The sequence below is a fragment of the Triticum urartu genome, chromosome 7 (assembly GCF_003073215.2).
Source record: "Triticum urartu cultivar G1812 chromosome 7, Tu2.1, whole genome shotgun sequence".
Taxonomy (NCBI): domain Eukaryota; kingdom Viridiplantae; phylum Streptophyta; class Magnoliopsida; order Poales; family Poaceae; genus Triticum; species Triticum urartu.
In genome coordinates, this window is record NC_053028.1 from 630,354,029 (window position 1) to 630,375,404 (window position 21,376).

General features: G+C 46.7%; 1 protein-coding gene and 1 long non-coding RNA gene across 2 annotated transcripts; one reads left to right on the plus strand and one right to left on the minus strand.

Moving 5' to 3' along the window:
- Positions 1–11,594: 11,594 nt before the first annotated feature.
- LOC125523025 (receptor kinase-like protein Xa21) lies at positions 11,595–15,137 on the minus strand. The gene is made up of 2 exons (XM_048688063.1): positions 12,266–15,137; positions 11,595–12,184 (listed from the first exon to the last, which is right to left on the minus strand). The coding sequence occupies exons 1-2, from the start codon at positions 15,072–15,074 to the stop codon at positions 11,826–11,828; spliced, it is 3,168 nt and encodes a 1,055-aa protein (XP_048544020.1). The 5' UTR covers positions 15,075–15,137; the 3' UTR covers positions 11,595–11,825.
- Positions 12,014–16,889, plus strand: LOC125523026. Its single transcript, XR_007290083.1, has 4 exons — positions 12,014–12,152; positions 15,236–15,623; positions 16,336–16,440; positions 16,515–16,889. It is a non-coding gene; the product is annotated as an uncharacterized LOC125523026 (long non-coding RNA).
- Positions 16,890–21,376: the final 4,487 nt, after the last annotated feature.

Sequence of the window (21,376 nt, forward strand, 5' to 3'; positions counted from 1 at the left end):
GAGGTACACGTCCGGCTGACCCGGCAGTAACAATCGCAGAGGTGCTCCCTTTACCACCTAGCCGAACAATCGGGAACGTAGGGGTAAGCACAGGAGCCAGGCAACCCAGCTTGGCCAAAACTTAAGTCATATCGATGCATATAATGGTGAATAAAAGGTACATGCGGAAGTGTGACACATGTGTTGGGCATGAAGCCCGTAGGAATAAGCTTCTGTTTAAAGAAGCCCCTAGGTTTAATGAGCGCGGATAGCGCGTCACTTTATGAGCCTTTAAAGTCTATAAGAGAGAGAGAGAGAAGAAGAGAAATGTAAGACAGAAAATATATAAAAAATGGACTGAGGAAGGAGACGAACACAGAGTCCGGCGCTAGGCGTAGAATCTTCGGAGACGGGCTGCGTTCCATGGGTTCGGCTCGAGTCGGTTATCCGATGCATCCCGCAGGCGGTATGCTCCACCAGTCAGGACTTGGTCAATTATGAAGGGACCTTCCCACTTGGGCTTGAGTTTGTCCTTTTTCTTGTCCGGTAGTCGTAGAACTAATTTGCCAACGTTGTAATTTTTGGCCCGTACTTCTCTGCTTTGGTATCTTCGAGCCTACTGTTGATAGAATGCGGAACGGGCTTTTGCCACGTCACGCTCCTCCTCCAATGCGTCCAAGCTGTCCTGCCGATCGATCTCGGCTTCTCTTTCTTCGTACATGCGCACTCGAGGTGAGTCATGAATTATGTCGCAAGGCAAAACTGCCTCTGCGCCGTACACCATAAAGAATGGTGTGTATCCGGTGGTGCAATTCGGCGTGGTCCGCAGCCCCCAGAGTATGGAGTCGAGCTCCTCTACCCAGTGCGTGTTAGATTCCTTGAGGGACCGCACTAATCTGGGTTTGATGCCGCTCATGATAAGACCATTTGCACGTTCGACCTGGCCATTAGTTTGTGGGTGATAGACGGAAGCATAATCGAGCTTGATGCCCATGTTTTTGCACCAGAGTTTTACCTCGTCGGCCGTGAAGTTCGTGCCGTTATCAGTGATGATGTTGTGGGGGACGTCATAACGGTGTACAACCCCGGATATAAAGTCTATCACCGGTCCGGATTCGACCGTCTTAACAGGCTTGGCTTCTATCCATTTGGTGAACTTATCCACCATGACCAGTAAGTATTTTTGCTTGTGGGTTCTGCCTTTAAGGGGTCCAACCATGTCAAGCCCCCAGACCGCGAAGGGCCAAGTAATGGGGATAGTTTGGAGGGCGGTGGGTGGCATATGGCTTTGGTTTGCAAAGAGCTGGCAACCGGTGCATCGTTGGAGCAAGTACTGAGCGTCTGTCCGGGCCGTCGGCCAATAAAAGCCCGTACGGAAGGCCTTGCTTACAAGGGACCGAGCTGCAGCGTGATGACCGCCGAGTCCGGCATGAATTTCAGCCAGGAGGTTCCGCCCCTCCTCTTTGGAGATGCACCTTTGAAGGACTCCGGTAGTGCTTTTCTTATAAAGCTCTCCCTCGTGGACTCTGTAGGCTTTGGATCGCCGCACTATGCAGCGTGCCTCATTTTGGTCCTCGAGGAGTTCCTGCCTAGTAAGGTAGGCGAGGAATGGTTCTGCCCACGGGGCGATGACGGCCATTATTACGTGGGCTGAAGGTGTTATTTAATTGGCAGAGCCTCCGATTATGTCAGGATGTTCGATGTCGGGAAGTGCGGTTGGGTCCGGACTGTTATTGTTCGGCTCCCCTTCCCATACTACGGATGGCTTGAACAGCCTTTCCAAGAAGATGTTGGGGGGGACTACATCGCGTTTTGCGCCGATGCATGCCAGGACATCTGCCGCCTGATTATTTTCCCGGGCTATATGGTGAAATTCAAGCCCCTCGAACCGAGCTGACATTTTTAGGATGGCATTGCGGTAAGCTGCCATTTTTGGATCCTTGGCATCGAAGTCTCCATTTATTTGGGATATTGCGAGGTTCGAGTCCCCGCGCACCTCTAGGCATTGAATGCCCATGGATACTGCCATCCGGAGACCATGTAAAAGGGCCTCATATTCGGCTGCATTGTTGGAGTCCATGTACATAATCTGGAGTACGTATTGAACTGTGTCTCCTGTGGGGGACGTCAAAACGACGCCGGCCCCCAGTCCGGCCAACATCTTGGAGCCGTCGAAATGCATGATCCAATTTGAATATGTGCCGCACTCTTTAGGGAGTTCGGCCTCCGTCCATTCTGCGACGAAGTCGGCCAAGACTTGCGACTTGATGGCTCACCGTGGCTTATAAGTTATGTCGAACGGGAGGAGCTCAATGGCCCATTTTGCAATCCGACCCGTTGCGTCATGGTTGTTTATAATATCGTTAAGTGGTACTTCCGAGGCTACTGTTATTGAACACTCTTGAAAGTTGTGTCGTAGCATCCGGGATACCATGAATACCGCGTATGCAATCTTTTGATAATGTGGGTACCGTGATTTGCAGGGAGTGAGGACAATGGACACATAATAGACCGGCTTTTGAAGGGGGAATTTGTGTCCGTCCGCTTCTCGTTCGACGACGAGCACTGCGCTTACAACCTGATGTGTTGCTGCAATGTATAATAGCATTGGTTCGCCAATGTTTGGCGCGGCCGGGACTGGGTTTGTTGCCAGTATGGCTTTTATTTCGTCGAGTCCGGCCGTGGCTGCATCCGTCCATTTGAAGTGTTCGGTGCGCCGAAGGAGGCGGTAAAGGGGTAGGGCCTTTTCTCCCAAGCGGGAGATAAAGCGGCTTAGAGTCGCCACGCATCCGGTTAACTTTTGTATTTGTTTGAGGTCCTTTGGGATATCCAGTTGTGACAGAGATCAGATCTTGGCTGGATTTGCTTCAATTCCTCTACCGGATACAATGAAGCCCAAGAGCTTTCCGGCTGGAATGCCAAAAATGCATTTTTCCGGGTTGAGCTTGATGTCGTATGTTCGGAGGTTATCAAATGTGAGCCTCAAGTCGTCTACTAGAGATTCAACATGTCTTGTTTTGACGACCACATCATCTACATATGCCTCCACTGTTTTGCCGATCTGGCTTGCCAGACATGTCTGAATCATGCGCTGATACGTTGCGCCGGCATTTTTGAGCCCGAAGGGCATCGTGTTGAAGCAGAATGGGCCGTATGGTGTGATAAATGCCGTTGCGGCTTGGTCTGGTTCTGCCATCTTGATTTGATGGTAGCCGGAATATGCGTCGAGGAAACACAATGAATCGTGTCCTGCGGTAGTGTCGATAATTTGATCGATGCGGGGGAGGGGGAAGGGATCCTTTTGGCAAGCCTTGTTAAGGTCTTTAAAATCAACACACAGGCGCCAGGATTTTTCCTTCTTTGGTACCATCACCAGGTTTGCTAGCCAGTCCGGATGTTTTATATCTCTGATGAATCCGGCCTCCAATAGCTTTGCTAGCTCCTCTCCCATGGCCTGTCTCTTAGGTTCGGAAAAACGCCGAAGAGCCTGTTTGACAGGTTTGAATCCTATTTGGATATTTAAGCTGTGCTCGGCCAGCCTGCGTGGGATTCCTGGCATGTCTGAAGGGTGCCAGGCGAAAATGTCCCAGTTCTCTCATAGGAACTCTCGTAGTGCGGCGTCTACATCAGGGTTTAACTGTGCCCCGATGGAAGCTGTTTTATTGGGGTCCGTTGGATGGACTTGGAATTTGACTATTTCGTCCGCCGGTTTAAAGGAGGTGGACTTGGATCTGTTGTCGAGTACCACATCGTACCTATTCACCGTAGAGCGCAGCGCAGTCAGTTCCTCGGCCGCTAGGGCTTCGGATAGTGCCTCGAGGGCCAGTGCAGCTGTCTTGTTTTCGGCGCGGAGTGCTATGTCCGGATCACTAGCGAGAGTGATGATCCCGTTAGGCCCAGGCATCTTGAGCTTCATGTACCCGTAATGGGGTATTGCTTGGAAGATTGTAAACGCTTTCCGCCCTAGCAGAGCGTGATAACCACTGCTGAACGGAGCCACATGGAACGTGACCTCTTCGGACCTGTAATTATCCGGCGTGCCGAACACCACATCTAGTGTGATTTTTCCTGTACAGCGTGCTTCCTGACTGGGGATTATTCCTCTAAAGGTTGTGCTGCTTCGCTCAATGCGGTTCCAGTCTATTTCCATTTTTGAAGTGTTTCCTCATAAATGAGGTTCAATCCGCTGCCGCCGTCCATGAGTACCTTGGTAAGACGAAAGTCGTCCACTATTGGACTGAGGACCAATGCGACTGGTGCTCGGGCTGTTCAGAATTTAGGTTCATCACTGGTGTTAAAGGTAATAGCCGTGTCACTCCATGGGTTTATTGTTGCTACTTGGTAGACTTCGGCAAGGCTGCGGAGTGTCCTTTTTCGCATATTATTTGATGCGAAAGTCTCGAAGACTGTTAATACCATATTGGTGTCTCTGGGGTGGCTTTCTGTGGCCTCCAGAATTAGGAGATTTTCGCCAATTTTGGCCACCTGCCGGAGTATCCAACATGCTCTGAGGCTGTGAGTTGGTGTGGCGTCCTCTGTACTGTGAATTTTACAGGGTCCATTGAGCCATCCTTCCAGTACGGTTCCATGCCCTGTAGAGGGTTTTTGCTTTTCAGTGCTTGACCCGGGTGTCTGGTGATGATGCACCCTTTTATTTCAGACTGGGTTTGTATTCAGGGCCGGATTGTCCCAAAATTTGATTTCGGTTTTCCAGGCGCTTTCCATCGCACAGTACTTTCGTACAATGGACGCCAAGTCAGCAAAGTGTGTAATATCACGGCGACTTATGGCGTTGAGTATTCCCTTGTCCGTGCAATTATTGCAGAAGATTGAGATTGTGTCTTCCTCGCGGCAGTCCCTTAGCCTGTTCTTAACCAGGAGGAATCTGGCCCAGTAATGATGTACTGTTTCATTGGGCTCTTGCCTGATTTTGGATAGATCGCTTATGTTGGGGTGGGTGGGTGGAATTAAATCCGAAGCCTCACCCCATCTGAGGCTCAGAGGCCGAGGAATTTCCGAACTCGAAAATTTGGATTCCTGGATGTTGTCCAATGAATCCAGCCCGTCGCCTGACTCTAAGTTCAGGTCTTGAGTGATATCCTCCCCTCCGCGGGTATCCGGCTTGGAGGGATCGGGAATCCGGACGTAGAGAGTCCTTACGATAGATGAAGGGTCGTCGCGCTGTCCCTCTACCACGGCAACGTGATGGGTGACTTGGGGAGAGTTAATCTCTCTCTAATCGGGTTTAGGCCCAATCTGGTCGTAATCCGTAGCGACTCCTAGGGCGGCGAAGCGATCCAAGAGCTCATTTATGGAGGAGAGCTCCATTGGATCTAACTGCTCGGCGAGTTCCGAGTTGACATGAAGATTGTTTTTGATGGCTCGAGAGGTCATCGTCGGCGCAGAAGCCGAACAGGCGGTCATAAGAAAACCACCTAGCCGGAGGGTTTGGCTGACAGCCAAAGCTCCCTTAGCAACGGTGCCGTCTTTAAAGACGGGGTGAGGCATCCTTCCTGATGGCGATGACACAGAGGAACTCTCAATGAAAGCACCAATGTCGGTGTCAAAACCGGCGGATCTCGGGTAGGGGGTCCCGAACTGTGCGTCTAGGCCGGATGGTAACAGGAGGCAAGGGACATGAAGTTTTACCCAGGTTTGGGCCCTCTCGATGGAGGTAAAACCCTACGTCCTGCTTGATTAATATTGATGATATGGGTAGTACAAGAGTAGATCTACCACGAGATCGGAGAGGCTAAACCCTAGAAGCTAGCCTATGGTATGATTGTTGTTGTGTATGTTGTCCTACGGACTAAAACCCTCCGGATTATATAGACATCGAAAAGGGTTAGAGTTACACAAAGTCGGTTATAATGGTAGGAGATCTACATATCCGTATCGCCAAGCTTGTCTTCCACGCCAAGGAAAGTCCCTTCTGGACACGGGACGGAGTCTTCAATCTTGTATCTTCATAGTCCAGGAGTCCGGCTGAAGGTATAGTCCGGCCATCCGGATACCCCCTAATCCAGGACTCCCTCAGCCGCCAATGAGAGTAATACTCTAATGGTGGTCAGTCTAGCCACAGGTGAATAAGTTTCGAAGAAATCTTCATAACCCTTGGCCACAAGCCTAGCCTTGTACTTTTCAATCGTACCATCGGGCCTAAGCTTCTTTTTGAACACCCACTTAAATCCCAATGGTTTGCAACCATAGGGACACTCAGTGATCTCCCATGTCCCGTTAGCCATGATGGAATCCATCTCGCTACGGACCGCATCCTTCGAGTAGTCAGCTTCTGGAGAGGCATACGCTTCTGAAATAGAAGTAGGAGTATCATCCACGAGGTACACGAAGAAATCAACACCAAAAGTCTTTGCAGTCCTTTGTCTCTTGCCCCTACCAAGAGTTTCCTCGTCATCCTCCTCGGGATTTTCATCATGTGTTTGTTCATAACATTCCATAGGGATGGCAGGTTCAGGAGTCTCCTCAGATTTCTGTCTAGAAGTGCTTTGCATATCTCTCATAGGAAAAATATCCTCGAAGAATGTAGCATCCTTAGACTCCATAATTGTACCAACCTTCTGGTCAGGTACCTCATATTTCACTACTAGAAATCTATAGCCAACGCTGTTCTTAGCGTAGCCCAAATTAACGCAGTACACAGTCTTTGGTCCAAGCTTACGCTTTTTGGGGATCGGCATATTGACTTTCGCCAAACAGCCCCAAGTACGCAAGTACGAGAGTGTTGTCCTTCTCTTTGCCCATTTCTCATAGGGAGTAATCTCATTATCCTTTGTCGGAACTTTATTCAGGACATGACATGCCGTTAATATAGGCTCCCCCCACCATGCCTTGGATAAACCTGATGTATCTAACATGGCGTTAACCAAATCATTTAGAGTACGGTTTTTCCACTCGACAACCCCGTTTGACTGGGGTGAATAGGGAGGCGTTCTCTCATGAATAATGTCATGTTCCACACAGAAGGAATCAAACTCACTCGAGAAGTACTCTCCACCACGATCTGACCGGACTCGTTTAATTTTCTTTTCAAGTTGATTCTCAACTTCTACCTTATAGATTTTAAAGTAGTGTAGAGCCTCATCTTTAGTATTTAACAGATACACATAGCAATATCTAGTGGAATCATCTATCAATGTCATGAAGTATTTCTTTCCACCTTTAGTCAACACACCATTCATCTCACAAAGATCAGAATGTATGAGTTCTAATGGTGCCAAGTGTCTCTCCTCCGCGGCCTTGTGAGGCTTGCGAGGTTGCTTAGCTTGCATAGATGAAAGGCACTTAGAACCTTTGGCTAAAGTAAAACTCGGGATTAAATCCAACTTGGCTAGCCGCGTCATAACACCGAAACTAATGTGACAAAGACGTGAATGCCAAACTTCAGATTCATTAACATTCGAATGAACATGGTTCACGACTTTATTACAAAAATCTGCGAGGGAAAGGCGGAAAATCCCTCCGCTCTCATAACCTTTTCCAACAAAGAGTCCATATTTCGTAACAACTAATTTATTAGACTTAAAAACCAACTTAAACCCTTCTCTACATAGAAGGGAGCCACTGACGAGGTTCTTCTTGATGGCGGGGACATGCTGCATGTTCTTCAGCTGCACGATCCTTCTCGAAGTAAACTTCAGATCGACCGTGCCAACACCATGAACAGAAGCACTCGCGCCATTCCCCATTAATACGGACCCGTGGCCTATGACCTGGTAAGAAGTGAACAATGAAATGTCAGCACACACATGTACACCTGCACCTGTGTCCACCCACCAATCGGTGGGCTGAAACACTAAAAAAACAGTAAATAAATTACCGTACCCAGGTGCACCATTCTCATTGTTGTCCACAATCATGTTGATGGATTTGGAGTCCTGTCCTGACTTCTTGTACTTGTTTGGGCACTTGTTGGCCCAATGTTCAACCGAACCACAAGTAAAGTAGCCCTCATCCTTCTTGTTCTTCTTGAAGGTCTTCTTACCCTTCTTCTTAAAGTCGGTATTGTGTTGGACACTGTTCTTTCCCTTGGGCTTGTGGGAGTTGAAATTCTTCTGGTTCACCATGTTGGCGACAGAAGTCCCTTCAGCCCCTTTTCCGTGCGAATCCTTTGCCCTTGAATTCTGCTCAACACTCAGATGGCCAATGACATCCTCCATAAAGAATTCACGCCTCTGATGTTTCAGAGTGGTGGCAAAGTTCCTCCAGGAATTAGGGAGCTTAGCGATTATGCAGCCCGCGACAAACTTGCCCGGTAACTCGCACTCAAGAAGTTCAAGCTCCTTAACAATGCATATTATCTCATGAGTCTGCTCCAATACAGGACGGTTTTCAACCATCTTGTAATCGTGGAACTGCTCTATAATATACATCTCGCTCCCGGCATCGGCGGCCCCGAACTTAGATTCGAGCGCCTCCCACAAGTCCTTGGCGACATGCACATGTAAATATGCGTCGACCAGTTTATCTCCGATCACGCTAAGAACTGCTCCGAGGAACACAACGGTGGCCTCCTTGAACGCCTTCTCCTGTTCAGAAGCAATCGTTCCCGTGGAGACACCGATGACCCAGAACACGTTCATAGCCGTGAGCCATAAAGTGGTCTTAGTCTGCCAACGCTTAAAATACGAACCGGTAAACTTATCCAGTTTCAGTGCAGCGGCAAAGCCACTTGCCGAAAAATTCCTACACATAATAGGTTTTTGGATTGTAGAGTAAATAGGCAATTTCTCGATTAAATTAATCCACGAGTAAATCACTAGCATGACATTGAAACAAATAAACGCATACTGATATTCAGTCAAGCTAGCACATACTACGCTAATTACAGAAAGATCTACGTACAATGCTAGCATGGCTAAACAGAAAACAGTAGGGGCGGGATAAACGAGTTATACCCTCCAGTAGGCCATGCAGAGGCCGTGGCTTTGGTGGGAGCAGCGGCGTCCTCGGCGGCCTTCTTGTCGGCTTCAGCTTTCTCGGCGGCGGCACGTTCGGCGTCGGTGGACATGGTGATGATGAAGACGACACGGACGTAGAGGAAGTAGACGATCGGAAGCGAGCCGTCGCGTAATCGCTGCCCAAAAACCTATTCGCCCCTCACCCCGTACAGAAACCAGAAGGGCGTGGTTTCGGAGACCTGCTCTCCCGTCGACCGTGTACGCGGCGGACGGGATGGAGTCACAGGTGGCAGCAGCAGCAAAGGAACGACGGTGGGCGTGCGCGTGGGAGCAGATGTGATCTGTTCGTGGCGGCTAGGGTTAGGAGACACCGCACACTTAGATAGGCGCAGCCGCGTGGAGAGACGTGGGCTCGACCCACGTCCGAGTCCGTGACAGCCCATGATCCGACGTCTCAGATCGTGGCCCAGCTGTCAAAGAACTCTCCGTTAGTGACTGGCAAAAATAAGCGCATAGGTGTGAGCTCGGCTCGGCTCGATCCCGCAACCCGCGGCGAGGCGTAGCGAGGCGGGCGGCGGAGGAGGAGTGTGCGAGGGCCTCTTCTCTTCTCAAGCTCCAATAGCATGTAGAAGAGAAACCCTTATAAGGAGGTCCAACTCCTCTTCCACTTCCGGAGTGGGACTAAACTTCCCACTACACCTAGTGCCATATAAACCACATGGGCCCTTAGAGATTTTTCAGAAATTGCTATATGGGCCTAGAGCCCATCTCAAATTTCAGCACCAGATGCATCGTGCCATGGAACACTCAAGCAGAGAATGACGCCATGAGTCTTCTGCACCACATAGCCCACAAGTGTTCATCATGGACATGTTCCGATAAGCTCTCACATCCTCGGTAAGAAGAGATTGCTTTGCCAAATGCAATAAGAACATATGAATTTTGCCAGGCACTTGCATTTTCTAAAGGAGCTTCCATGAGGCCGTGTCTAGATCATTACTTGATGACCCTGTTGTCCCGTCGAGCCATGCTTCCCTTCTTATCTTTGTGTCAATCATCATTCTATATGCCGAACGTACTTTTTTTTTTTTGTTTTTCTTGAAATGCCATGCCCATGAATCTGCCATATCCCATGGTGCATAGAGGAATGCTCAGGATAGCTGGCATGTCCATTAGGAGGCAAACCTCCTAAAGGCGCTCCAAGTTCCAGGTCGAGGAGTTGTGATCAATTAGTTCGGAGACATATTCCGGGGGGTCGTTCGAACGACTACCATAAAGGCGCAACATTTCATTACTGGATATCCAGTTATCCGATCAAGTCCTCGTGGTTTCACCATTGCCAATCCGCCTTATCAAACCTTGCTTTAAGACATCTCGACCTTTGATGTGGCTTGTCGTTGTTTAGGTTTTCATCCGGTTTTCCTTTAATAAACCAAGCAGTCAGGTTCATGTACCGTCTTTCTTCTTACAATGTACTCTCTCTTTCCAAAAATACTTGTCAGAGATATGAATAAAAATGGATGTATGTAGAATTAAAACACACCTAAATACATCCATTTCTGCGCCAAGTATTTTAGACGGAGGGAGTATATAACAGCTCTCCTGTGAGTGAGGCGTTTTGGCTCTCGGCCTTCATGGAGGCCGATTTTTTGAAAAATTCAAAACTCAAACTTTTTAGTTTAAAAGAATCTGGAAAAATTGTACAAGTAAACAAGGATGTTATGCCTATGTGTGTAAAATTTCAGAACAAAATACATTAAAATGTGATCGGTACAAAAAGACAAATTTATCTCCTAGGAGGATGAATAGTATCATGTGTTTCGTTCTCTTTTCAGCGTACAAAAAAAACAAATTCACGACCTTGAAATAAGATTTGTCTTTTTTGCATAGTCCTCATTTCAACGTATTTCGTGTTGAAAATTTACACACTTGTGCATTATGCCACCATATATATCTATGCTTTTTTAGATTTTTTTTTGAAATGTAAAAATATGAATTTTGATTGTTTCAAAAACCGACCTCATTGGAGCTCGGCCTCCAAAAGGGATTTTCGCTCTCCTGTTATCGTTCAGAAAAAAGAAGTTTCTTTGCCCCCCAATGGAGAACTGCCCCAGATGTACATATTCACCCGGAGATTGCTTCTAGCCCCAGATGCCCCCCCCACACACACACACACACAGAGTGAATCCCTCCACCAGTCCTCCGCATCTCTCGCAAGATCCGGACCTCCGGCCGCCTCACCCTACCCGGCGAGCTCGCCAAGCACAAGCACGCCGTCCCTGAGGGCACCAAGATCACACCCTCTTGTCTTAGGTTTCGTCTGGTTGACCGCCGGTGCTAATTACTGCTGCTCGCCAGCCTTGTAGTATCGTCAGTGATTCTGGGAATTTATGTATCGATGTGCTGCTACTTTTGGAATTATTGCCTGGTGCATGTCTGAATAGTACTGATGCGTTTGCAGTGCGTGAGTTTTTCTTTCTTGTTTGTGGTGTCTGAATCTATGCTGCTCTGCTCTGCTTGCTTATCGTATGGTCCAGTATATATCCATTTGCTGTTACTGGATTCCATTCCATGTCTAGTGTTTTTCTACAGATGAACCATGCTTTGTGGTGCAGTCTCAATTATTGTCTACTGGTTTATCTTAACCATGAATTAATGTTCCCAGCATGTGTGCCGTTTTGAGAATGAAATCATTTCTGGAATGACTAGAACTTGCTATTATTGCACACACAAAAAATGGTTCTGCACTTTGCATTTATTTGATACAGATGTAAAGAAACACAAATCCCAGAATGAGAACAATTATAGTACTAACTAAAGCGCTGCATATAAATCGCAGGATCGTGTCTTGTACAAACTTGGTTTTTCAATCCTGTTCTGAATTTATTGAGTCAGGGCTTCTTTTCCTGCTTCATGTTCCCCTGTAACCTAGCCAGCAAACGCGAGGTATGCATCTCTGATTGCACGCATCTCTGCTGCTGCATCTCCTGTCAATGTTCGTTCTCGAGGCTGTTGCTTTGAGCAGGATATGCCAAGCCTCAACGCTGAAACCAAGCACTTCTGCGTTCTAATAGTATTGTTCTCGTGTTGTTCGTTGTGCATCCAGATTGTTGGGTCAGCTACCTCCAAGGTTCTATCTAGAAGAGCATCCTCGACAAACTTATGCAGATCCAATGAATCTATGAACCTGTCATCTGTTGGGCGCCTTCCAGTGAACATCTCAAGCAGCAATATGCCAAGACTATAAATATCACCGTGAGTTGAGACCACAGAGCCTTCTCCATACTCTGCAATTATGCAACATTTCGTGGTTAGAATGCCATATTTACGTGCGAAGGAAAGATAAAATCAGAAGATATTTCAATTACCTGGAGCAACATAGCCAATGGAACCTTTTATCCCAATTGTGCTATATGAAGTTTGCATCCTCTCGCTTGTATTTTCTTGAAGGATCCTTGATATGCCAAAGTCTCCAACGCGGGCGCTCATGTCGTCAGCAAGAAGAATGTTGCTTGGCTTAAGATCACAATGGATTACCAATGGTTGACAATAGATGTGCAGATATTCTACTGCGTCCACAATATTGATAGCAATATCAAGCCTCTGGGCAAGGCTGAGCGTGTTGTTTGTAGTGGGCTCTTGAGATTTTGGGTGGAGCCAACCATCCAAGTTACCATTTGGCATGAACTCAAACACCAATGCCTTGAACTCTTGACCTTGGTGGTCAACGCTTGAACAAGAAGTAATGATATTTATGAGACAACGATGCCGTATCCTTCTCATGGCTTCACATTCAACCTCGAAACTCTTGGAATACCTGGATTGACCGAGGTTAAACACCTTGATAGCCAATGTTCTGTCCTCATTTGCCAAAACACACTTATAAACTGCACCGTAACTTCCTCTCCCAAGCAAGTTAATATCTGAAAATTCGTTAGTTCCTCTCATTAATGCATGATAGGGGATTCTTTCATAATGGTTCTCAGCATCTGAGTACTGCACTAGTATCTTCTGGCTTTGTCTGAGCTTCCTACGAAGTATCCAAACAAGAACAAGAACCAAAACTGACAACAAGATTGTTCCAGCTGTTGCTAGCGAAATTACAAGAGACTTTGACATCCTTTTTCTGTTCTTCCTAATGCGGCTTGTGGAACATGGAACCAAGTGAAGTTGAGGTCTACCACCACACAGATTGGTATTCCCAGCAACAACTTCTACATAAGTGATGTTTCTGAAAACACCTCCATCTGGCACCTCACCTTGCAAATTATTAAAGGACAGATCCAATTTGGACAATGAAGTCAAATTCTGTAGAACTGCCGGGATTGATCCAGAAAAGTCATTGTGTGCTAGGTACAGTTCCTGCAGGTTTCCGATACTAGCAAGGGCCTCAGGAATATTACCAGAGAGCTTATTCATGGTCAGATTCAGTTTACTGAGCCCCTTAATATTTGTCAGTGATCGAGGTATGCTCCCCTCGAACAAATTATTGTCTAATAATAACCAGTCCAAGACTATGCAATTCTGAATACTATCCGGTATCTTGCCAGACAACTGATTTCCTGATAGAATCAGTTGGTTGAGGTTTGCCAAGCTACCAACCTCATTAGGAAGGGGTCCTGAAAGGGAATTGTATGACAAGTCCAAGTACCAAGAAAGGCCAGATAATTTCAAAATCTCTCTGGGTATTGAACCGTTAAGTCTGTAGTTTGTTGACAAATCAAGTAAGAATAGGTTTTTCAGCTCCCCCAGGCTTGCTGGAATGGGCCCCTCCAAGTTTCCGTAGTATGCATAAAGCCTGTTTAACTGTGAGAGGTTCCCTATTGACGGCGGTATGAGGCCAGACAAGCTATTGTTATACAAGGCTAGCTCAACCAAGTTTTCCAGCTTACCGATGCTCTCTGGGATCACTCCGGAGATATAATTGTTTGCTATTGCAAGCCTGGTGAGACCAACCAAATTGCCTATGTCTGCAGGAATAACTCCAGTGACCCGACTGTCCAGTAAGTATAACTCTTGAAGAGTCGTTGAGAGGTTAGTAACTGAAGCTGGCAGCAATCCTTCTAAAGAGTAGCCGCCGAGTGACAAGAAGCGCAACTGGCTGCAGTTTGCCAAAGAAGTGATGAATTCCCACCCTTTGTTATCATTTGCTTCAAGCTTAGTGTCAGACAAGTGGAGATGTTGGAGAGCTTGCAACTTCCCCAATGTTGGAGGCACATACCCACTAAATCTATTGAACCCCAGGCTGAGTTGTATGAGGTTAGATAGATTAGATATTGAGGAAGGGATGGTCCCCGCGAAGTAATTATTACCCAAGTAAAGACCATTTATCTTGGGGAACTTGTTGTCGATATCATCCAGAATGCTTCCATACAACATATTGTGACTTATATCAAAAACTTCCAGCGACGATAAGTTGTAGAGAGAAGGTGGAAGCATACCAGAGAGGTTGTTTTGGGAGAGACTGAAAAACCGCATGGTCTGGATGCTTCCGAGCACTGGTGGGATTGAGCCAACTAGCTGGTTGGCAGAGAAATCCAGATATCGTAGATAGGACAGATTGGCCAAAGACCCCGGGATGGGACCTGTGAAACTGTTGTTCCTCAGCGAGATCACTGCTAGGGATATGAACTTTTCGCCGAGCTCAGCTGGGATGTGGCCGCCAATCTTGTTGTTGTGTAGTCCCATTTTGTTCAGCCTAATGCAGGAACTCAGGTTTACAGGGAACTTGCCGGAGAAGGAGTTGTCGTTCAAGTCTAGCCTCTGTAGGCGACGGAGGCGGCCGAGGCTTGCTGGAATCTCCCCATGGAACCAGTTGAAGCTCAGGTTGAGCATCCGCAGGAACGTGAGGTTCCCTAGGGCTGGGGAGAGTACTCCGGCGAGTGCTCTGCTGTCCAAGCTCAGCTCCACCACCCGCGCGGGCCTCCGGTGGCTGCATGTCACGCCTTCCCAGCTGCAGAAATCAGCACTGCTATTCCAGGAGGCCAGCGAGCTGCCATCGCTGACTTGTGCTTTAAAAGCAAGCAACGCGGCCTCATCGCTGGCGATCACCATGACGATCATCAGGAGCGCTAGCAATGACCATAGGAAACTCATGACCCCCATTGCCATGCCCCTCTTGGTTTGGTTGGCAAGTAGCAGTAGCCTGCTCCATATATACAATTTTTGGTCTTGCATTATTGCCTTCTGCCAGTTGCAAGCGGTGTGCTAATATTTCAACAACTCCTAAAATCGCTGTTTATGTCCCGTCACTTTCATTTCCCAGCAATAATTTAGACCTTCTGTCCCTCTTTTGACAACTTGGCAGTTACTAAATCTCAAAACTGTCCAACATGCAGACATTTTCAAAGGTGTTATCCACCCGTCAACAATGGCTGCTAAATAAGGATAATGCCAATCGGCATGGCAGTTGGTGAGATGGTTTTCGTCGGTAAGTGTAGACAAATATGATAAGATGGTAGGTTGGTTAATCTTAGATTCCTTTGTAGCAACATGATTGTAACTGAGTTTGGCTACTCAGTTTGAAATCCAGTGGGTAGAATGGTTTTCTGTTTCAGAACTGATGTGGGTAGAATGATGGATCCATAGGTACTCTTGCGTCCACCTGGGTTGTTCCTTCAGAATACTATCAAGGGAAAAGCTCAACGTTTCTGCTTTGAAGCGGCGTCCATTTCTGCATGATTACAATGGGGTTGAACAGAACAGCAGTAACCTCATGCCTTGACGGTATATGTTTGCAACTAGCTTTACTTAATTGCTGCATACTGAGATTGGGGTGATATATGCACTCACTTTTCATGTTAGCGATATATGTTAGTCCATACAGAGTCATGTATGTCGATGTTGTTATGTATACAGTTTTTTTTGTGCCGTCGTTATGTATACAGGTAAACTAAATTGATATATCGGGTTGTACTGCTAACAGTTCGGGAGGTCAACATTTTTGCCATATTTAGCGACTTTTTAGGATGTTTTATTGGCATCTCGTTGTTGAAATTCTCATACATGATCTGAGGAGAGCATGTGTTTTTGTTTGAGTTAAATTTCTCAATAGATGGATGCGTGATGTAAATATGATAGCATCTAACAGTAATATTTTCATGTTTCAGAACCTTTGCTATTAATAATAACTGAAAGTCTCAAACTACTTTTGTAGTTTGAGGAGATCAATAACTGCCAGTGCTCTTTGTCAAAAAAAAAACTGCCAGTGCTCTTAGTTTTAAACCTAAAATCACTCTGAATTCAATGCATTTCTACAAAAATAGATAGGTTCATTTACGTTGAATCTTAACAAAAGAAATGAGCAGTGTATGCTAAGCCAAAGAGGCTTCCAAATAATTAGTTAATTCAGCGAAAATGAGTTCAGAGGATTAAATATGACACTTCCCTTTTCCTGGATGGCACACTTTGCTTCATTGGATTTTTCTGTATCATGCAGACCATTCCTAGTGCCCTCCAGATTTTCTGGTATCAAGAGATATATGGAGGAAATGACTGTATTATATTTACAAAAATACTTCCAAAACCATAAGGTGGAGTAAAGGTACCTAAATCTTTCGAGGTTTTCCTCCAATTCCGCACTTCAAAGTTTTTTTTGTTGACAAATTGCTCTTTTAGTTTGATCAGGTGTTGTCCACGATTGATTTAAAGCCAAACCATCAATAAAATGGTGGTTTGCTGTGAAATGCTTACACACAGATTGGCCTTATACCCAACATCTAATTTAGTTGCCTGTTTTTCAAATATTCTCTGTCATGGCATGGCTTGCAAATTAAAACGTCAGATTTAAAATATGATATTCAGAACAAATCCTTTTTCAGTTTATGTGAACAACCCTGTATACATGTTCAATTGGAAAACCAAGATTAACCATTTTCTCAGCTTACTCTGGGAGATACAGCCTTCTTCGAATGTATATACCATTATTTGCTCCTCTGGAGACATGTAGCTGTAACATGGTTTGATTGGAGATTGAGTAAGCAAATTATTTTCTATCGCCTGGAGTTGCACCCCTTCCTTATTTTGGCTCATCTGCCAAATATAGATACGGTCAACATGTAAGCACAGATCAAAGTTGAGATCTGATCAGTCACACTGAGATTTATGTGCAAATTTGTTTTTTTTTCAAAGGTATACAGTACAGGACAAATACATGCTCAGGAGGTCGTCGCCTGGGATTAGGAAGCTTGGAATGCCGAGTGTTTGGCCCGCTCTACCCTGTAGCGTTTCAGCTCTTTGATTGCCGCCAGTAGCACATGCAAACACACTGGCGCAAAGAATGGCTGCAAAAAGATCACCAAAACAGAATGTCAATTTACATGGTAGTTTGGACTTTAATGACGCTGCATGTATGGTTAGATCTACTGCGTTATCATTAAACACTTTCCAAAGGCACAACTGTCGAATGACAGAACGAGTGATACAAAGTCGTACTAGAATGGAAGGAACATGCAGCATGGGAGTTATTTTTTTTTCGAAACGGAGGCAACAGCAGCATGGGAGTTATTAGCGTGTAGGGCTTGCATGCAACATTGCACAGCTCACATAAGAGGAGATTGTTGCTGCTGTTGCTGCTAACTATGATGCTATAACATTGGTTTAAAATCCACGGTTGAAGACAAATGATGACAAACTCACATAATGAACAATTAGTAAGTACCAACCTGCCAATTGTAAACTTAAACGAGGTCTATAATTCAGCGAATCCTAACCGTGTAAATTGCATAGTAGTGCTCCACGGAAGCATGGCTGATTGACATAATGGACGGATGGAAAAACGCGTCCTCGGCCAAAGCCCTCGCCCTCGTTGCAGACACTACTGCAGAACAGCACAATGTTAACAAAACCTTTCCAAGCTCCACGCAACATCTGCGATAAAATGCGTCCTAAACATGCCTGCCGAGGAGTCGCCGATTCCGAGAGTGGCCTTTCTTTGAGCTAAACTTGCAGGTTCAAGAGAAAGCTCAACCTGGAAAACATGCATTGCTCGTCAGAAGCCTGAACGAACTTGACCTCACGATGAACTTGTGAAGTGATTTCATACTATAACCAAGTAAAGAACTAGAGATAAAAGACAACCATGTACAAGCGTGCAGGTATACATGGGAACGCATGACAAAGTAATAACAATGGACACCATGAGTGTTCAGGGTTATAACTTATGAGGCATGAGGAGTTTTGTCTGAATATCCTGCTGCTTACTCAGAGTCAAAACGGTAGCGGAAAAATAAATAAAATAAGCACTGCTACACATGACCGTGAACTATATATCCATTTAGCAAGAGTGGTAGAGGAACAAACCTGCCTCCCAATCTCATCCATAACAATCATTCTTGGGAGCGACTGGACCTACCAACACAAACAACTTTCGTGAGTATCTGTGTGAGGAACAGCATTTTATATTGTGTCATTCAGAACTTCTGATGTAGTACCAAGCTGGAAAGAGATCAAGTACGATTACAGAATGCACTGTTTAACTGAGGGTTGTCCATGAAGGATGCTGTCCAACTGAACGTACTTTCAAAGTTGACAAGAGATTCCAAGGTGGCGACACATGACAAAAGGTTGGAGCATGCAAATCCAATTCCCTGTAAGAGTTATGAAGCAAGAAACCCAATAATAACTGTTAGCGCCTTTGAAGATAACTCACAGCTACAGAACATCATACTCTAAATTCTGTCCCCGGAAAGGAGTCGGCAGAACTGTAACATATTCAGGCATCTGAGTTGAACCGAATCGAGAAGGCTTTTATACCTTGAAGGCTTAGGCTTTGTTAGACAAAATAGGGTTTGGAACAATGCTCGATATCCTTGGTGGGTACGGCTGTCATATATTTATAAGAGGAAACCGTACAAATACAAGTTATGTTACAACACGTATATCTAATATATACTTAGTCTAACACCCTCCCTCAATCTTAACTATGTCCTGAAACACTCAGAAGGTTAAGATTGCGACAACATCCTTCAAAAGAAGGCAAGGGCAAGGGTTTAGTGAAAATATCAGCAAGCTGATCCTTAGAAGAAACAAACTTAATCTGAAGGAGCTTCTGAGCAACACGTTCCCTCACAAAATGATAGTCGACTTCGATGTGCTTCGTTCGGGCATGAAATACTGGATTGGATGAAAGGTATGTGGCACCGATGTTATCACACCAAAGAACAGGTGGCTGAGTTGGGGAGACCTTCAACTCTCGAAGCAACGACTGCACCCACATGATCTCAGCTGTGGCATTAGCAACAGCTTTGTACTCAGCTTCGGTACTACTCCGAGACACCGTAGCTTGCTTGCGAGCTTGCCAGGCGATCAAGTTAGGCCCAAAGAACACAGCATGTCCCCCCGTGGATCGCCGATCATCAGGACTACCAGCCCAATCGGCATCAGAAAATGCTGAGATCAGTCCAGAACGTGCAGGCTGAAGATGGAGACCATATGAACCAGTGTGACGAACATAGCGTAAGATACGCTTAACAGCTGACCAGTGAGAATCACGTGGTGCATGAAGATACTGGCACACACGGTTAACTGCAAATGATATGTCTGGTCGAGTAATGAGCAAGTACTGCAGTCCACCCACAATGCTGCGGTACTCAGTGGCATCCTCAGGAGAGAGCAAGTCACCAGCAAGAGCTGTCAGTTTGTCTGTGGCAGACATGGGAGTCGTAGCAGACTTGCACTACAACATACCTGCACGACGCAGAAGATCCTGAGAGTACTTCTTCTGAGTAAGAGTCAAGCCACTATTAGAATGAAGAACCTCGAGGCCCAGAAAATAATGCAGTCTCCCAAGATCTTTAACAGCAAACTCAGCACCAAGAGAAGACACAAGCCGATCCGTAGCAGAAGCAGATGAACTGACAAGGATGATGTCATCAACATAGACCAGAATGTACATAGTCACCTCAGGTCGCTGAAGAATAAACAGAGACGTGTCTGCTGTAGAAGGAACAAACCCATGTGCACGAAGAGCAGCGCCAAGACAGGCATGCCACGCACGCGGGGCCTGCTTCAAACCATAGAGAGCTTTGACAAGGCGACACAAATGATGTGGCTGAGCCGGATCAACAAAACCTGGCGGCTGACGCATATAAACCTCTTCTTCCAGAACTCCATGGAGAAAGGCATTCTGAACGTCAAGCTGTCGAAGCGACCATCCGCGAGTAACAGCCAAATAGAGAAGAACACGAATAGTAGTTGGTTTAATAACAGGACTGAATGTGTCTTCGTAATCAATGCCATACCGTTGTTTGAATCCCTTGGCAACCAGGCGTGCCTTGTACCTCTCAATGGAGCCATCAGCATGTTTCTTCACCTTGAATACCCATTTAGAGTCAATGATATTGACACCAGATGGAGGTGGAACAAGACGCCAAGTGTTGTTTCTTTGAAGAGCATGAATCTCCTGCTCCATCGCAGCACGCCAATGTGGGATGCCAAGCGCTGCTCGAAAATGTTGTGGTTCAGTCATAGGGTCAGCCTCAGCATGCGCCACACAAGCCGCAAGCCACGCGACAGTGCCGTCAGTGCGCTTCTTCAGTTGGAAGATGCCACTTTTGCTGCGAGTATGGGGACGCAGGACGACAGGCGGAGATGGCACTGGAGCTGCCACACCAGAGGAGCCACTGTCCATCAGCGGCGAGGAGGACGTGCCGGCGGGCGAGTCTGGTGGCACGGTCAGGTTCGGCGAAGACAAACCGTGCGTGATCGGCGTCGACGGACCACGCGACGAAGACTCGGTGACCTGCGAGGCCGCCGGCCCAGGGGATAGCGCCGCGGGTCCAGCCGGCCCGGCCGACAACTCCGCAGGTTCGACCGGCCCAGGCGACAGCGGGGCCACTGGCCAAGACGACTCGGGCACCCCGTCGGATCCACGTGCATGGGGCATGCACGCGTGATCGACAGCGGGGTCAGGCGGAGTAGTGGCGGGGGCAACCTCGTTGAGCGCCTCGCGCGGCGTAGCAGCAGCTGGCGCAGTTGTGGCCGTATCATCATCCAGAAGCTCAAGTCGAGCGCCTCGTCCAGTCCCTGCACCATGGTTAGGCAACAACAGAGGAGAATATGCAGCATCCACAAATTGATCAGGCAAAACTGGAAAAGAGTGCAACTCGGTGACGGGAGTATCGGTTGGTGATGTGAGTGTGGAAAACGGGAAGACAGTCTCATCGAACACAACATCACGAGAAATGTAAACACGATTTGTCGGAATGTGAAGACACTTGTAACCTTTGTGAAGAGGACTGTATCCAAGAAACACACATTTTTTGGATCGATACTCAAGTTTATGCTTATTGTACGGACGAAGATGCGGCCAACACGCACAACCGAACACTTTGAGTAGGGAGTAATCTGGAGTTTCATTAAGCAACACTTCTAGCGGAGACTTCATGTGAAGACGTCGTGTGGGAATCCTGTTTATCAAAAAACAGGCAGTAACAAAAGCATCGCTCCAGAACCGAAACGGGACAGAGGCATGTGCAAGA